The sequence below is a fragment of the Syngnathus leptorhynchus genome, chromosome 11 (genome assembly GCF_054491065.1).
Source record: "Syngnathus leptorhynchus isolate UIUO chromosome 11, UIUO_Slep, whole genome shotgun sequence".
NCBI lineage: Eukaryota > Metazoa > Chordata > Actinopteri > Syngnathiformes > Syngnathidae > Syngnathus > Syngnathus leptorhynchus.
The window spans coordinates 7,647,147-7,664,372 of NC_141205.1; the positions used below are offsets into that span (position 1 = coordinate 7,647,147).

Genomic DNA, 17,226 nt, shown 5'->3' on the forward strand with positions numbered 1-17,226 from the left:
GATTAGCAATTCAGGTCCAGAAAGTAAAAGTCCTGGTACAGTTTTAAGACTCAGGTGACTCTACTATAGCTCAGGGATCAGTTAACCTTCTGCTCACCTTGCAAATGTCACATGACCTAACTCAGTAAAAAGATGAGCCGCGATTGGTCGTTAAACTGTGCCCCTGAGCAACTGTGATGTCATTTTCCGTCAACAGCAAGTGGCAAAAGGGCCACCTCCTCGAGATGGATAAAAACAGGTCGATTTTGTTTTGTTTAAATTCGACCTAAACTCAGCTGGTGTTGTAAAACTGATTTTGTTCATTGTGGGTGATGATCTGCTGGTGCTTGTGAAATATTGCGCATAGGTGTATTCTGCAATTGTAGATGTTGCAAAAATGGATTGTAAAAGAAGTGTAAATGATTGGACAGGTTAATCTCAATTTTAAAAGGAGTAAGACATGGTTGTGATGAATGAAACATTTATTTGTTCTTCTGAAACACAACTGTGCTTTACATGTATTCAATGTAGCTGACATGTTCCGTTTCTTTACAGTACATCAGGTAACCTCCTCACAACTGGTTTCAGAGGTCACCTTCATCGAGTAAAAACAAACAAACAGAAAACAGCGTACATATCAAACAAGTGAGCACAGTTGGTCCTGACAGGCTGAGGAGCTTTTCTTTTGTTAGTTTGCTTGGCTCAAGAGCTTCTTGATGTCCCCCTCGATGTCAATCGTGGGGAACCTACGGCTGTAGCGCTTGAAGGGCACGCCATCTGACCCGATGAGGAACTTCTCAAAGTTCCAGGACACGTCGTTCCTGCACACGGGGCTCCAGATGATATACTTGGGGTCGGTCATCAGGGAGGTGGGGTCGTCACTGGGGAACGGGAGCGTCTCCCGTAGCAACGTAAACAGTGGATGGGAGTCCTTCCCGTTCACGTCTACCTTCTCCAGGAGCTGGAACTTGGGTTCGAAGCCGTTTCCGGGTCGGACGTACTTCAACGATGAGAGGATTTCGACATTCTTGCAGTTCTCCTGCACAAACAAAACACCATCCAGACATGTTAATGACAGCATTAATGGTAGGAATAGATCAACATGCCACTGGCATATAGTAACATGCCAGAACAACTAAATGCTCTTCCAAGTAACATCACCAATCCAAATGTGCAACCACAACAAAATTCCGGTTAGGTTACTTTCAGACAAGAGTGTATTGTGCTTCCTCTTGCTTGACTAGAAACAAATTATCTAACAATCTACCAATGGCTTGCCAGCAGTGTCTGGTCATGGCAGTTTAAGCATTAACTACATTGCAAATAGCAAAGGGGGGGGGGGGGGGGTAAGTATAGTAAACGGTTGGGTCATTTCCTCATTCCAGCATGTTAGACTAAAACCTCATGACCCCAAACCCATATTGGTGAATATACATTTTTATTTTATTTAAGTACATATCAGAAACTATTATTTGATACTGTATATAATTTATTTGAAATTTTAGTGACACAAAAACTTCACTCGTGAGCAGACATGCATGCAAATTTAAATTAGCTAAAATATTGTTTTAAATTAAATAATCTGGTGTAACTGTTTAATTGTTAACCTCTATGACCTGACAAACCAGAAATTCTGCACATTTACAGGTAAAAGAAGAAAAAAAAACATAACCCGATTATTCAAACGGAAAGTTGCACAATACCAAAAAATCTAGCATCTAGAAAAGCGCTCTGCAAGTTTAGATGCGTTTCTTATAGAAAGTCATTTTAGGGCCAAATATACTTAATACCAAGAGGACAATAGAAACAATAGTAATGTTGCATAAAAGTTTCTTCTTGCTTACTTGATGTCCAAATTGGTTGCAGGGTACACCCAGGATAACGAGGCCCTTGCTGGCGTATCGCTCGTGGAGCTCGTTCATCTGGGTGTAATCCCTGGTAGTGGTCCCTCAGAGAGACGCGACGTTCTCAATGAGGACCACTTTGCCCCGGAGCGAGGAGAAATTAAAAGTTTCCCCCGTTAGAAGCTTGGCCGTCAGCTCGTAAAATTGCTTTGCCATCGCGGAGCTGGAGGGAGGATATCGTTGCTGCCTAAAGTCTCAGCGTTAAACAACTGACTGACACACCCACTTCACCAACGAAGGTCTCCAGGAAGCTTTAAGGTGTGCCAAAGAGCTTTTATCATCTTTCAAGATGGTTCACCACCTAACCAGGACAAGACGTTAAATAAGTATCGAAGTCCCTTTTTTTGTGTGAATACGTGGCATCAATATTTAAGTCTACAGTAAACCTAAACTCCAACAATACTTTTAATAGATACAAAAAATATATTTAATTTTTTCGTAATATTTTCAGAATTTGTTGACCCCGTTTTGGCGTGAGTGTGTTTATTTGCACAGTATTTATTTGCACATTTATTGCATATGTGCAAATAAACCGTTACAAAATCAGGACACCGCCCAGCTAAAATCACATAAGATATAAATCAAGCGTCATACTTGAACCAGAAACCATCTATAAATTAAAACAATTAAGAATATACATGTAACGTGGTTTAACAGAGAAAAAGATTTAAAAAATGTATTGCCGAACAAGAGTGATAAGTACTATACGAGGCTTTAATATGCAACATTTGATTTATTGTCATAAAATTACACGTTTCGGTGCTTTTATATTCCCTTGTCCTCCATGTAATTGTAGACGGTCCCCGAGCGCAACAGTGACGTATTGATAATAGGCGCGAGTTATGTTTTGCATGTAGTCTGCCGCACTGTAAAATTCATCTGGGAAGGATAGCTTCGTGGTAGACCGTGCTCATCAAGTTTATATTTTATATAATCCCCAAAGCGGAATTTTATTCGAACGTTCGAAACGAAAGCAATATGATCCAGAATTGGCGTTGACACGACAAGCTAACGTTAGCGCTTGGACATTTGTTGTGTTATGTTGTTGTGTGTTGCTAGCCTAGTTTTTCGCACAGCGTTAAATTGCATGTAGCAACATTTGCATATCTATCTACAAAATGAAGAAGATGAAAAGACGAAGCTCGTCTGTGAGTAATGAAGAGAAACAAGTTGCTTCATCAACTAGTAAGTTAATACAAGTTGCCAGGCACATATAAGAAAAATACCGTATTGGCCCGAATATAAGACGACCCCGATTATAAGACTTTTTCAAGACTCAAGTTTGAAAAAAGCCTTTGTCTGGACCCCGAATGTAAGACGACCCCCCCTCCCCCTTTATTTAAGTTTTATTTCAATAAAAAAAACCTCGTCTTATATTCGGGCCAATACAGCACACCACCAAACAGTGGTCAGAAAATGTATACATACTGAAATAATGCAACATCCGGAGACATTTGAGTAAGATTCGAGAATAAAACCACTTGAGCATGGCCAGACCAGATTCAAATCCCAACCTCAGAACTGTGAGACATACATACAAGCCACTGTAGATCTTATGTCTAAATTGTTTTATTTGCACACAGAGCCAAAGAAGAGCCGCACTCTTGGTCGTCAGTCTAAGGTGTCTGCAGCAGAAGAGACAGGTGAAAGTGTATTTAGTACGTTTATTCGAGAAGCGGGTGTCACATTGACTCACGGCAGCGTCTCAAACGAGATTGGTAAGTTTCAAAAGCGCCCAAAATTTCAAAGCACTTTGTTAAATCGGAACCAAAGACTTTTTGTATGTCTTTCTTCCCAGCTGTTGACCAGGTAGTGTTTCAAAAAAGGATCAAACAAAAGTTGCAGAAGAGTCCCAGGTACCCTGGTGTGAGTATACGATACACATATCTGAAATGAATCAAAAAAATAAAAGAATAATCTAAGTTAAGCAATTGTCATTTGTCAAATTATGTAATATAGTTTGTCAACCCAGTTTTATTGAAAAAACATTACAAAATCTGTCATTACAATCAAGACCACTTGCCATGTCCAGCAGATTTTACAGGAATTCATCAGTGGACTTGAGTCTCACATTGACGACATAGAGAGGTTTAGAAACTGCCTCCTCCCTTGTGTTCCAAGACCGCCCGATGGCGATCCCAGGTGACTTTCAATCACATTCAACACAGAAGCATCTAGTAGCAAGGTTCTGCCTCTCCGGAGATGTTTGTAACGTTCTTGTATTGCAGCTGTGTCAGCTCCTTCCAGGAAAGCCTGTTGCGTATGCTGCTTGGCATTGAGATGCTTCAGGTACAACTAGCTCAAAGGACAACTTCAAATATGCTTTGTCAATGGACCACTGATGTCTGCTCCTCTCCATGATTTAGACTCTTATTATTGACACGTTGCTTGAGAAACTACCTGAATATATGCTCAACAGGTCAGATTGCATGTTCATTCCCATGTTAGCAAATAATTTTGCTTTAAATACAATACTTGTAATTGTGACGGCATCTTTTTCTGTCTTGTAGTGCCGACGAAGCCGGACTCAGTATTCCACGGACTATCATTAACCAGTTCAAGTGGCTTGACAAAGTGGTGGAAAGCAAGGTAGATATTCTTTAATGAGATGCTAAATTGTTTTCCTCTGTGGATGTTCTAATAAGTCATCAGGAGATTCTGAATGCCGATTATGTACCTAAGCCGTTTCAATGTGGCTGAAAATGTAGGAGCTGGCGGCCAAGCTCATGGAGCTGGTGGCGGTGGCACCAGTAGACGTCCAGTGTGACATCATCACCAGCCTGCCGGAGATACTGGAAGACTCGCAGCACAATGACATAGCCAGGGAGCTGAAGTATGTGCTGTCGATTCCCAGCTAGAATCATCATGTTGCTAAAAATGTACACCTTCTCTGCAGTTCTTTACTGAAGGAGAACACTCAGTTGACTGTGGCTATCTTGGATGCTCTCTCAAGCCTGAACATCAGCTCTTCATTACTGACTGAGGTACCAACAAGTCGGGCTTTTTTGATGTTCTTATGGAACGTTTACAATATCTTGCTAATGTTTGATCCATTTTGTATAATGAAAGAGTGAATTTTTGCATGAAACTGCCCCAAAATCAAGATGTCCTTGTATCAGGTTCGAGGAGCTGTTATGACCACCATCGCGGCCGTGCAACTGGAAGACCTTCCAGTGGTGGTCAAATTTGTTTTGCATTCCGCTCAAGCGTCTGATGCATTTGAGGTCAGAGCACTTGAATCAAGTCAAACCCAATGTGTGTTACATAAAGTGTCAAAATATCCCATGATTTATACTCGTGTGACATTTGTATATTTATTATGACATCATATTTGTTTGTTGACAGGTGGTGTGTGGGCTCCGCAAGAAGCTTGAACTGGAGCAGTGTGTTCTCCCTTCTGTGCTGCAAGCATCCCAGAGCCGCCTAAAGAGCAAAGGAGCAACGGCGTATGACTCGGCACATTATACACGAATATATGATCCTGCCAAATTCTCATGTCTTCTGTTTGGATTAGGTCCAATTCGGCTACAGCAACCACTGGCAACCAGGATAGCGTCACCCTGATCGTGGATACCATTAAATCAGCAGTGCGCTTCCAGAAGAGCATATCTGAGGCCTGGCTCAAGGTGCACGACTGTTAGGTTCCTTCTTTTGGGGTTGATTGCTGCAAAAACAACCATTGCCATTGCACAACATCTTGTTTTTCTTCAGGCAATCCAGTCTGTGGAAGAAATTGAGGACCACAAGGTGAATGTCAAAATGTCATGTAGATAGAAATATCTTCACTTTTTTATTGTAAGAACAATTCGATACGTTTCACCATAGTTTGAATGTAGAAAACTTTCCTGTGCGTCACCAAATGATGATCAAATGATCCACATTAGGTGATAGATCTTCTGGTCCTGTTCATCCTGCACTCCACTAACGCCAACCAGAGTCGCCGAGGCGCCGAGAACGTTCTGAGGATGAAAGTGAGGACTGGGCTGATCTCTGAGTCACTGCTGCAGAAGACTTTTAAGGATAACAAGCAGGCAAGTGCATTGACTGACACTCAGCTGGACTTATTTATCATTATTTGACGTGTTTGTTTCATTCTGGTTTAGGTCCTGCGGGGATATTTTACCTCCATCCTTGCCCTGGCTCAGAGTTTGCTGCGCTCGCCAGTCCCCTGCGCGGTCCAGTTTGCTGGGCTCATGTATCGGCATTCCTTCGCCGCTTTCGATACGTACTGTCAGCAGGTTGGCACACCATTCTCGTTTGAATACGCACGTGTGTAATCTTGATCAAAATCGAAAATATGCCTCACGTGTTCTGTCGAAGGAGGTTGTGGGTTCACTGGTGACCCACGTCTGCAGTGGTGCCGGCAGCGAGGTGGACATGGCCCTGGAGCTGCTCTGCGGTCTGATTACTGAAAACCCGACAGAAATGGGACCGTATGCCGTTTTTGTGAAGGTCAGGCAAAGGTCGTTGCGCTAAAAACCGAAAGCATGAACAAATTTGTGACGTCAATATTTTCTGCAGGGAATTCTGGACTACCTGGACAATCTCACACCTCAGCAAATTCGTAGACTTTTCTATCTGCTAAGCAAGCTGGCATTTGGACCACAGCAGGGCTCACACATTCAAGTGTGTTCAATTCAAGATATTTGGAATTAGTAATGAAATTGTTCAGCTCTATTTGTCATGTTCTCTTGACGTCCCTTCCTTCAGGACGACATGCACATTGTGATCCGCAAACAACTCTCCAGCACCGCGCCCAAGTACAAGCGCATCGGGATCATTGGTGGCGTGATGATTATTGGCAGCATGGGGGCATGCGTGTAAGAGGGTTTTTTTTCCTCTCAGGTTATTGTGTCAGCTTTTTATCCCCTGCTGTCAATTTTTATTTCCTCATTATACTCTTTGCACAACTACAGACCTAGAGTCAAAGATAGTCAGAACATCTCGTTACCGCCAGAGAGATTCAGACAGGTACACGTAAAGACTTGATTGACTTCATATTTGTTTTGATAGTAGTTCATTTCAGTTTTAAATTGGTTGGACAAATGATAAGGCTTTCTTATCTTGTTGCAGTTGTCAGCCCTGTTTGAGTTGGTGCAGTCCAGTAGTGAGACTTCACCTGAGGCGACAGCTTTGTACTGTGACGAGCTGGCCAATCTGATTCAAACATCCACTCTGGACCCACAAGTGCAGGTAAATAGAAATTCTTACAAGCGTTGATTTTTTTTTTTTTTCTCGAGTGCTGTGTGTGGGTTGCATTTCTTTATTCAGTATGGTCGAGTATGTGCTTTTTCTTCATACGCAGGAAAAGATCTGCAACAGAGTCTTAGATGTGTTCCAGGATGACTTTGTGGTGGATGTGGGTCCAGAAATATCAGGGTCAGTGATTGGCTCATCTGTGCTTTTGATAATCTGCCATTCTGGTGTTAATGCTGTCTGATAATGCTGGCAGGTCCTTCCCCTTCCCACCCCGCATCATGTACAACCTAGACGATGATGAAAGTCAAGGAGGCATCGCCATCAACTTGATGCCTTTGCTTGCTAAAGACATGCACGGAAAAGCTGAGCGGCATCGTCGAGACAAGAAGTCGGTGACTTTAACGTCATCTTTCTGGATTGCAGATTTAAATGGCAACCTTAACTTTGTTCTCTTGTCAACAGAAGTGCTCTCTGTTTGTCCCCATTTTTCCGCCTGCTGCGCTTTTGTGAGGAGAAGCAGAACCAAGGAGACTTGGAGGAGATTGATGCCTTACTGGGTGAGAAAATACTTGATTGACGAATAAAATAACTAAATAACTAACAGTGTGTGCACTTGTGGGATTCCAGGCTGCCCTGTCATCTTAACGGACATGGATGTTGTCGAAAAAATTGACAGCCTGTCCAAAGTGGAGAAGGAGTTTATCTGCACTCTGTTATTTCACACCGTCAACTGGTTCAGAGAGGTAACTGCACAGGACTTATTGCGACTGTGGATTTCAACCACCACAGGATACATTTTCTCAACTCAAACATGGATTTTTTTTCTCCAGGTTGTAGAACTGGTATTTGATTGACAGTTGAGCAGTTTCACGAAATTCAGCGACACAGTGTTTGAGAGCGGAGGAAACGGCTTGATTTTTCACCATTTTGAAACCTCGTTTGATCTATTTAGAAGATTTCTCTCATTTGAATTATACTGACTTGTTAACACTCTTTACAAGTTTTTTTTTCGACTTTACAGGGACTTTAAATTGAACTTCTTTAACCAATGTTACCATAACTGCTGGTGTGTGTTGGCAGGTGGTAAATGCCTTCTGTAAATCCAAAGATAAAGAGATGAAGATGAAAGTGATGACCCGCCTGCAGAACATCACTTATCTTCACACCCTGCTGGAGCGAGCTTTAGCCGGTGGGCGTCACGTGCACACTATCGTCTCTCATTACCTGCCTCAGTGATCTTTACAATGACGCTCTTTGTTCTAGTTACTCCTGGCTACGTTCCACCTGTTGCTAACTTTGATGGAGAGAGCACAGAGATAATTGTACCCAACGCTGCTGCTCCTTTGAACAAGGCAAAGAAAGGTAAGCAAATAGAACTGGAGCTCTTGTATACGATAGCTTCGTTATAAAAATTAAAAAAAACTAACGATCTGAAGGAGTGAACAGGCACAGAGAAGATAATATGTCTTTTTGAAATACGCTTTCCAGATGCCTCAGGAAAGAAGAGGAAGGCGCCTGGGAAGAATTCCTCTGACATTAGCTCTCCGGTAGAGGACAAGATAGAAGAAGATGAAACACAGCAGGTGGACAATGAATTCAAATTGTACTCCAGGATGGAGGTATTTTTTTTTTTTAGTACTGTTGCAGCTTCAGAAACTGTAACCTCACAAAAATCTCCCAAATTTGAATTGAGTAGGTTTCTACTTTGGTGTAGATAGTCACAACAAGCAAAATGAAAACTTGTCAGATTTAAAGTTGACACACTACCAGTAAAAACAATTTCATTTGTGTTTTTTTTCCTTTGTACACTTGACATGTTTTCCAAAAGGAGCCGGAGAAGGAAAAAGATAAAGAGAAGGAGGCCCGACAAGGAGTCAACCTGGCTTCGTACAGGCCATTTTTCAGGGAGCTCGACATGGAGATTCTCAGTGTGTTGCAGTGCGGCTTGCGGACCCGCTCAATGCTGGATTCTGAACTTGGCCGCAAGGTGAGATAAAACCTTTCCAAAAATTCAAATCAATATCCACATCGCTCAGTCCCTGCGTGTTTTGAATCTGCCTTAGGAGCACCAGGGGGTTCTTTTGGGTCCGGCAGAGCTGGTTTTCCTGCTGGAAGATATGCTTCGAAAACTCGAGTTTCGTCTGACGGCTGTCCCAGCCAAAAGACTGCCTTTCCTCAAGGTGCACAACTTTCAAAACAACAGCCACGCTAATTGAGCCATTCATAGCTTTGTTATTTTTTTTTACTCACTTAACTAAAGTTGCTCTTGCTCCATTGTGACAGGCGAGGGCCGACAAGTCTATAGGCTTCTCTCACCTGCAACAGACGAGCCCCAAGGATGTGGCTTCCTTCTGTGTCCAGATGCTGCCCGCCCTCTGCTCTCACTTGGAAAACTGTCACAACCATTTCCAGGTAGAAAAGAAGTGAGTGGGATTCAAAGTGGGCCATCCTTATTTCACTTGTGTCTTTCTTTAAGACGTTGCTCTCCGACAACGACGGTCTTGTGGACGGGCCCGCCACAGACGCTCAGGAGCACCGGTTAATATCTTCTTGCTGTCAGCTTCTCCTGCAAGTGTTCAACACTATCTTTAGCTGGTGAGCAAGGGAGCAAATCAGGCCATGAGTCTTTTTTTTTTGTGCTTTAAATCAATCCGTTTGTTTGGGTGCAGGTCTGGATTCAGCCAGCCAGGCCAGCGAAACTTACTGAAGAAAGCTTTAGGAGTTTTGGCGGGACGACTAAAAGATGGAGGACCTGAGCTGAACCTAGAGCTGCTTGTTAAGTGAGTCAAAAGGCTGAAAGATAACTGTTCATGTTGGTACCACTTCTTCCAATTTATGGAGAAAAAAAAAATCACAATCTTCCTCAGAATATTTGTTCAACGAGTGACATACCAGCAACACTTGCTGGAAAAAAAAAAAAACAATAGAAGTGCTTTTATTAAAACTTCTACATTTGTACATCTGTTGATGCACCTTTATCTCAGCTGTTGCACTGAGAAGACTCTTTCCCAAAACACATTTGCAAACATGATATCCATAACTTGAAACTTTGCCTCTCTGTTCTCAGACACAGCTTTGAATACCTGCTGAAGTACCGCAGCACCATTCCGAATCTCAGTTCAGCTCTGTGCCTCTCTCAGCTGCTGTCCACTGTTTCTGAGAAAGGAGGCAACGCCATTGTTTACAGGGAGCAGACTGGTTAGTTTGACAACTTTCGAGCAATTACATCTCCTTCTTTACAATCAACCTTATATGACCATTGTTTTGTCTACTTAAGCTTCCCTTGCACGAGGCTTCCTGTGCCAGTCGTGGGTGACGGTCAATGGTGAAAAGCAACGAGGGGCTAAGTTCAATGAAGCACTTCTCGCTCTTCTCAGGCATGTCAACTTAGCAGAAACACCTCACATCAGGCTGACCTGCATCTTTGTGTTATTACAAATTCAAATCACAGTCAGTTAAAATTTAAAATGTTCTATCCGCAGCATCTACATGGATCACGTGGATGATGTTCTGAAAGCGGTGGAGGAAATAGCTAATGAAGGCTTTTCTCAGATTAGAAACGCGTCAAAAGGCGAGAGCTCTGACTCCTGGCCAACGCTCAGCAAGTAAATAAATTGTTACGGTCAACTCGTCATCATACGTCTGTGATCAATCTGAGGTTGCATTTCCAACTCTCTTCCCACAGGCAGACATTTGTGGTCTTCTATAAAGTTGCGATGGCAGAGCTGGAAAAATCGGTCCGGAAGATTCCATCAGGGAAAATCAGTGACAGTAGCGAGGTTTGCCACTAGATGTCGTCTACAGTCACTAGCCATTTTCATGAGTTATAGCAGCTAATATTTTGTGTACTTAATCAAGTAACTGTAAGATGGCTACTAACTAACTTTACTTAAAGATCATCATGCCCTCTTCAGGCGCAGAGTGAAAAGCTGCTGACATGGACCCTGGCAGTCCGGAACTTCCACATCCTGGTCAGCCAAGTAAAGGTGTGTCATCTGTCATCATCATATTTACCTTCTGGCTGGCTCTAGTAGATTATTTTCATTTGACGTTATCCTTCATAAATTCACCTTTTGGCTTCTATTCCTGTCACGTAGGTGTTTAACTTGAGGCCCGTCCTGAATGTGTGCCTTAAGGTCAGTTTGAACGTATTGCTGAGTTGAATTGAAAGGGAAGACTTTGAATGAATAAACCTTGTTTTCTTTCTAGTACGGACGTCTTTTTTTGGATTCGTTCCTGAAGTTGGGGATGCCGCTGCTCGACTACAGTTTTAAACGGCACAAGGTGTGTGACGTCTCCGTCAGAGGCAAATGGAGCGCCATGACAAAGCAGATCATGAAAAAGAAGAAGTGTGAAGTGAAGTGTTGCCAGTGCAGTGACAAAGTCTTCTTCCTTAGGAGGACGTACAGAATCTGTTAAAGACCATCCAGCTCAGTACTCGCCAGCTTCATTATATTTGCGGACACTCAAAGGTACCGTATACTGTTAGCATTACCCTAACCCAAGGAATGTGAATTTTCTAACCTAATTTCGACAATTTAGATTAATCAAGACACAAGTTTGACCAGCCACGTCCCGGCCTTGAAGAAGAGTCTCGAGCTGTTTGTCTACAGAGTCAAGGCCATGCTCACCCTCAACAACTGTCAGGAGGCTTTTTGGATGGGGAACCTGAAGAATCGCAACCTTAAGGTTTAATTCACATGATCTGATTTGGCGATTTATGTGCATATGATAATATGGACCTGTATGCTGCAGGGTGAAGAGATTCTTTCTCAAAGGACAGAAGAAAGTGAAGAGGAAGAAGAAGCCGTGGATCCGCAGGGCCAATCTGAGGAAGAGGTATTAAGCCATTTTTGACAGAGAAATGGCTCGATTCATCATATGATTGACATATTTTGAGTCTAAGTGCATTTTTACAATTTGTTGATTGGAGCGAGGGCATTATGCAAACACAAGGATGCTGAGTAAGCAGCATGTAGCTTAAACGTTTGGCAGGAGTGAAAACTGACAAAGTCTTGCCAAAGCAGCTTGTTTAAAGTTAAAGAGGCTACTGTGCCTGATAAGATAAATTGGTTATTTATTATGCACTTCTCCAGTAAGTGAATGGTATTTTGTCAGTCCCCAGAACATGTTATCTGACGTTTATAACGATTTACATAAACACTGGCGTTATGCAAAGGAGTTCTGAATGTCAGTTGTGTGTTTCCCCTTAGGAGCAGGCCAGCGACGCTGAAAAGCAAAACAAGAGGAACAGTGACGATCAGAATCAAACAGATGACTCTGAAACATTCTAAAATTTCCACAAATTTATTTAGCATATTTTACAATACACATCTGCATGTGATGGTCTTGGGTAAGTTTATAGTCAAAATTCTTCTTGGCACTGTTCACAATGTTTTTTTTTTTATGTAGTGTTCTAAAATATTTTACAAATGTAATGTTAATTGTTGTTGTTTCTGTAATTCATTGTAACCTTATCCACACATAAATCTTTATCTCGACAGAATATAAATTTAAATAAAAGTTCAGCTTGTCGGATACATACAGTACACAGTTAACACTGAGATCTGTTTCTTTTAAATACCACAAATAGTGCAAATTGCTGGCTCAAGCTGAATGTGCAGGAGATATATTTTTGTTTGTGCAGATTTTCTTGCATGGAGCATATAATTGGCACTGGTCAAGTATATACAAGTAAAAAGCACTAGTTTTGTAAAAGCAGTATTTAACTTCCTGCAGGGGAAAAAAAAAAAGTCGGTCAAGATGCGTCACGCAACAACACGTGAATAAAACTTTGATCGTTTGAAACGTAAACATCAGTGAGATTCCATAGTTTCCCTCTGTGGAACTGAATGCATCTTTTTAAAAAAGCTTTACGTTTGAAGCTGACATTAGTTGAAACAAACTCGCATCATCGAAAGAGCACAAGAACGTAACTCAAAGAGTGGAGAAGTTAGATGCAGATGTCAGTTTCCTGTTGGACTGAACCACTACACACTCACGGGGTAGCTCATGGTAAATATGTGTTTACACATTCCTTAACAAACACATCATATCAGAAGACAAACTAACCATAGCTTTTTTTTTTTGTATTAACGTACAAACTATGCTCGCTTTTGATTAATATTAACATCGTCCTTTAGAAGATAAAGACATGTTCCCCTTTAAGTTATGGTGGGTGGTCTATCCAGGAAGCTTATCCAACTGTTCGGGGAAACCACTGTAAACAAAGTGTCATTAACCGAGTCCCTAGACGTGGACGGGTTTTCCTACAAGCTGTCAAAATTAACCGATTCTCCATGCTCGCCCTTGTAGCTGTCATATGAGCCTGTTGAGTCACAGTCGCCGCGTCAAAACCGGAAGAGGACATTTGAGGCTTGACATATTTCCCCAGTCAAACAATCTGCAGTCTTTACCGTAAACATGTCTGAGTTTCTACTGCTGCTCCTCATCGCCGTCCTGCTGCTATGTTTGCTCGTTACCGTGGGGTCCTACTTGATCTACTCGGGTCTCCTGGTGGCTGTGGACGTGAAGACAGGACCACCTCCGATTAAAAACGTGACCTTTGCTTATAAATTCAAAGAGGGGGCATACAAGGACTGCGGGGCAGCCTTCACGGAGACGTGCAGCATCGGACCCAAGCAGAAGACCATCGGGGTCTTCTACGATGACCCCGAGCAGGTGTGTGTGTGCGTGTGCGTATGTGATGATGAAACACAGTGCTTTGTTTCATAACAAGATCACTATTAACAGGCTAATTTCGTGGCTAAAATTGAGAGGGGCGTTATCATTGTACCACTCCCCCCCCCCCCCCCCCCCACTCGTTCAAAATTCCGTGCGTTTAATCGAATAATCGAATAATGTGATAATCAAATCAAAACTTTTATTCAACCAGAAAATGTCAACCTATTGAAAGGCAGAGTACAAATCGTGACAGTCAAATGCATAAAGGTATGCATACAGGATCAAAGTACAATTAGAAACAGAAAACTTCACTTTTTGATACATTACCATCTGCCCACAATGGAATCCATGCAAAATGCAATCACAATACTCCAGCAGGCAAGGCCACTGTCGACTGAGTACTTAAATATTTGAATGAAAATCACTTCTAAGTTGTACATCAATATATATAGATACAAAAAAAAAAAACTGTTAAAAACAGTACGTATGCCAGTAATTAAAAATACCTTCTTGTGCTGTATGATGTCATATTGTAGCCCAAAGCAGGTAATTGAATGTTGTTTATAAACTCCAAACGTTATAATTACCGGCTTTTAACTAAGCGTGTGTTCTGCCCAAACTAGTTTGTAACAAAAATCCCCTGTCAAAATATTGTAAACAAGCTCTCCTATATTCAAAGTCGCTGCCTATATTATAGTCTGTTTATCTCAATAAGTGAGTCTTTGTATTACAAAGTTTCCAAATGTTTGCAATTGGCTAAAGTTTTGTGGTTTTATCACTTGCAAGATGGTTTTATGATAACTCTTATAAAAGAAAAGACGGATCAAAGCAGTCTTTTGAGCAAAGCAGCCTGGATGATGAAACCGGTCAGCTGTTAAATGCCACGTTGCACTGTTGATATTTTCCACCCTAACATGCTGGCTGTGGGCTGCCTCACTTGACTCAAAAGTTGCAAAGATGCAAACAAAAGTTTTTCCACTGACGTGCAGGAAATGCACATTTCACTCGTAGCAGTCCAAACTGTGGTCACGCTTGCCCGGTGACATCATATTGTAATTTAATCCAAATGCTACATTAAAAAGTGGATTTGCATGTGAGTGGGTATGCAATGAATTCAACTTTATTTCTATTCCTGAATCTTAAAATTGCTGAATGACTCATTTTTAAAATCATAAAAACATCAGGAAGCTCACCGCAATTGAAGTCGTGTATTTAGAATTATAGCCAAATATGTAGTCTGTGTCAGTGGAAAAGTTGAATATGAGAGGAAAACTTGAGCAAAGCTGTGGTCAGAAGCAAAGCGACGAGTTCTTTATTTATTTAGAATGTTTCTGTTCCTCTCACTATTATTGGATAGACTAGAGCAGGATCACAAGGATGCTCTTAAGTGATTATACGAGCTCCCACAGCAACAGTATTGTGTGCCCTGCTTAATTAAAAACAAAAACAAAAAAAAACTGCAGTCTGACATAATTTTACAAACAGAGCACAGTCCTTTTTCTTTTTTTTTTTTCTTTTATAACTTGTGACACAAATTTGGGTCACAATGTTACATAGTCAGCAGAAACCTCGCTATGGCCATTCACTGTCATTGCTATTTTCCCATGTTGGCTTTCTTCTATGGGACTTTGTCGACCTTTTTACAAAGTCTATTTACTCATTGCACACAAGAGAAAACAAAGGTTACTTTATGATAGTAGGTGGGTTTTTTTTTTTTTTTTCTTTCCCTGCTTTATTCTCACAACAGATTTCCATGACTTGCAGCAGATGACTCAGGGTTTCCCGATGGAGTATTTATTTGTGAAAACTTGTGATTTTTCAAAACTGGGAATTTTCCACACAGTAGACATGGATACAGTGGGTTAAATTCCAACAGTCTGCTGATGTAGGGCGTATACGATGGACTGGTTGTTACAGGAAGGCTGAAGTCCGATTAAAACCACCAATCTAAGTTGTTAGAAAGCACACACAAAAAATCCATCATTCTGTAACTTTCCTTATTTTGGTAAACATTAGATTTTTTGGATAAATGTGTATATATTTAAAAGGTTCCTGAAACAAAAAAAAAAACAAATGGATGAAAAACCTAGATTACAACCATGTAAATTAGTGGAATTAAATATTAATTAACAGCGTTTTTTTCCAGCTATGTCCGTGTTAGCATACTTCTGACCACTAGATGGCAGTATTATTCCAGGATTTCAGTCGTGTAGAAGGACCGTGTCCCCCAATTGCAGCTATGTCTTGAGCTCAATTTCTGATCATAATCATCATGATTAAAAAACTCAACAACAACAGAAATAAAATGAAATATAGGTTAGCATGTCTGTCTCACAATTCTGAGATTTGGAGTTTGAATCTTGCCTCTGGACATCTTATGTGGGGTTTGCATATATTCCTTTTGTTTGTGTGGGGTTTCTCTATAAACTCTGGCTTCCTCCAACATTTCCAAAACATGCATTCCAGATTCAAAATTGCCCATAGATGTTAAGGTTAGTTTGAGTTGTTGTTGGTGCGTACTCACGTAGACAAAATTATTGGTCGGCCCTGTCAGTAAAAGAAGAAAAACTTGCAGTGGTCACAGAATTCCGCTAAGTAACTTTCATATTGACTTTAAGTAGTTTCCCAGACTCCAAATGTTGTTATTTTGACAAGCATGATGACTTTGTGGTGCACTGGGTAGCACGTCCGCCTAACAGGAGGGTGCGGGTTCGATTCTACCTCCACCCCTCCCTGTGTGGAGTTTGCATGTTCTCCGTGTGCCTTCTTGGGTTTTCTCCGGGCACTCCGGTTTCCTCCCAATTCCCAAAAACATGCTTGGTAGGTCGATTGAAAACTCTAAATTGTCCCTAGGTACGCCCGCGACCCCCGTGGGGACAAAGCGGTTCAGAAAATGGATGGATGACAACTTTGTGTGGTTTTAAGCGTCAGCGGTGTAGCTGACCTTCTCCTCTTGCATTGTTTAGGTCTTTGAGTCTAATTAGCACAACATCTCGTCGCTCCCCCTTGAACTCTTTATGATTTGTTACGCGTATACGTGCTTGTGACTGTTTGCATATGCGCTTGTAATTGCAAACACAAGCCTGAGGGATTCAGCAGTTTAGCCCGGGTGCCGCCCAGGAGTCATTTCGCCGGCCTGCAGGTGCACCAAACAAACAGAGAGATCAGCCACATTTGAGGTTATCTTTACGATGGAGTATCCTGAGGGTAAAGCTTTCTCCCTGCGTTGCCGCTGGAACAGCTTTCCCGACGAGGTAAACAAGCTCTTGTCTAGCAGCGGGCCATAAAAGAGCAACCAATCCGTAGGCGGGCTGCTGTCTGCGAGATTCATCAAAGATAGCGAGCAGGAGCTGTGGGTGTGTCGCCGGGGTGCGAGCAATAATTTAGCAGAGCATGAGTAACTCATAGATAAGCAACCTAATCCGTTCTGGGGTGCTGCTCAACATCCAATTTGTTTGTT

The 17,226-nt window shown here is 41.8% G+C and overlaps 3 protein-coding genes across 3 annotated transcripts in view; 2 read left to right on the forward strand and 1 right to left on the reverse strand.

Annotated features, from left to right (window-relative positions):
- Positions 1-443: 443 nt before the first annotated feature.
- Positions 444-2,133, reverse strand: gpx1b (glutathione peroxidase 1b). The gene is made up of 2 exons (XM_085925212.1): positions 1,824-2,133; positions 444-1,018 (listed from the first exon to the last, which is right to left on the reverse strand). Exons 1-2 carry the CDS (start codon positions 2,037-2,039, stop codon positions 668-670), a joined length of 567 nt encoding a protein of 188 aa, XP_085781338.1. The 5' UTR covers positions 2,040-2,133; the 3' UTR covers positions 444-667.
- Positions 2,134-2,560: 427 nt separating this feature from the next.
- On the forward strand, positions 2,561-12,897 carry fancd2 (FA complementation group D2). Its single transcript, XM_085923563.1, has 43 exons — positions 2,561-3,068; positions 3,467-3,601; positions 3,682-3,749; positions 3,919-4,025; positions 4,112-4,172; positions 4,250-4,302; positions 4,394-4,472; positions 4,592-4,716; positions 4,780-4,867; positions 5,003-5,107; positions 5,229-5,329; positions 5,398-5,509; positions 5,595-5,630; positions 5,768-5,914; positions 5,987-6,121; positions 6,204-6,335; positions 6,405-6,509; positions 6,594-6,703; positions 6,800-6,854; positions 6,957-7,076; positions 7,189-7,262; positions 7,336-7,470; positions 7,545-7,639; positions 7,710-7,825; positions 8,163-8,271; positions 8,346-8,444; positions 8,571-8,665; positions 8,911-9,069; positions 9,146-9,262; positions 9,366-9,494; positions 9,559-9,677; positions 9,752-9,862; positions 10,150-10,280; positions 10,360-10,459; positions 10,565-10,687; positions 10,768-10,861; positions 10,997-11,068; positions 11,180-11,218; positions 11,292-11,366; positions 11,480-11,554; positions 11,625-11,771; positions 11,838-11,921; positions 12,296-12,897. Exons 1-43 carry the CDS (start codon positions 3,002-3,004, stop codon positions 12,374-12,376), a joined length of 4,320 nt encoding a protein of 1,439 aa, XP_085779689.1. The 5' UTR covers positions 2,561-3,001; the 3' UTR covers positions 12,377-12,897.
- A 219-nt stretch (positions 12,898-13,116) lies between these two features.
- tex264a (testis expressed 264, ER-phagy receptor a) overlaps positions 13,117-17,226 on the forward strand; it is a 31,564-nt gene continuing 27,454 nt past the window's right edge. Inside the window, exon 1 of the mRNA XM_085923564.1 lies at positions 13,117-13,763. Within this exon, the coding sequence (XP_085779690.1) occupies positions 13,506-13,763 (258 nt within the window). The 5' untranslated portion in view covers positions 13,117-13,505. The remainder of the gene's footprint in view (positions 13,764-17,226) is intronic.

Coding starts and splice junctions, on each gene's coding strand:
- fancd2 (XM_085923563.1), top strand. CDS start 3,002: ATGAAGAAGATGAAAAGACGAAGCTCGTCTGTGAGTAATGAAGAGAAA. Junction 3,750..3,918: donor AGAGTCCCAGGTACCCTGGT/GTGAGTATACGA, acceptor CATGTCCAGCAG/ATTTTACAGGAATTCATCAG. Junction 5,631..5,767: donor AAGAAATTGAGGACCACAAG/GTGAATGTCAAA, acceptor GATCCACATTAG/GTGATAGATCTTCTGGTCCT.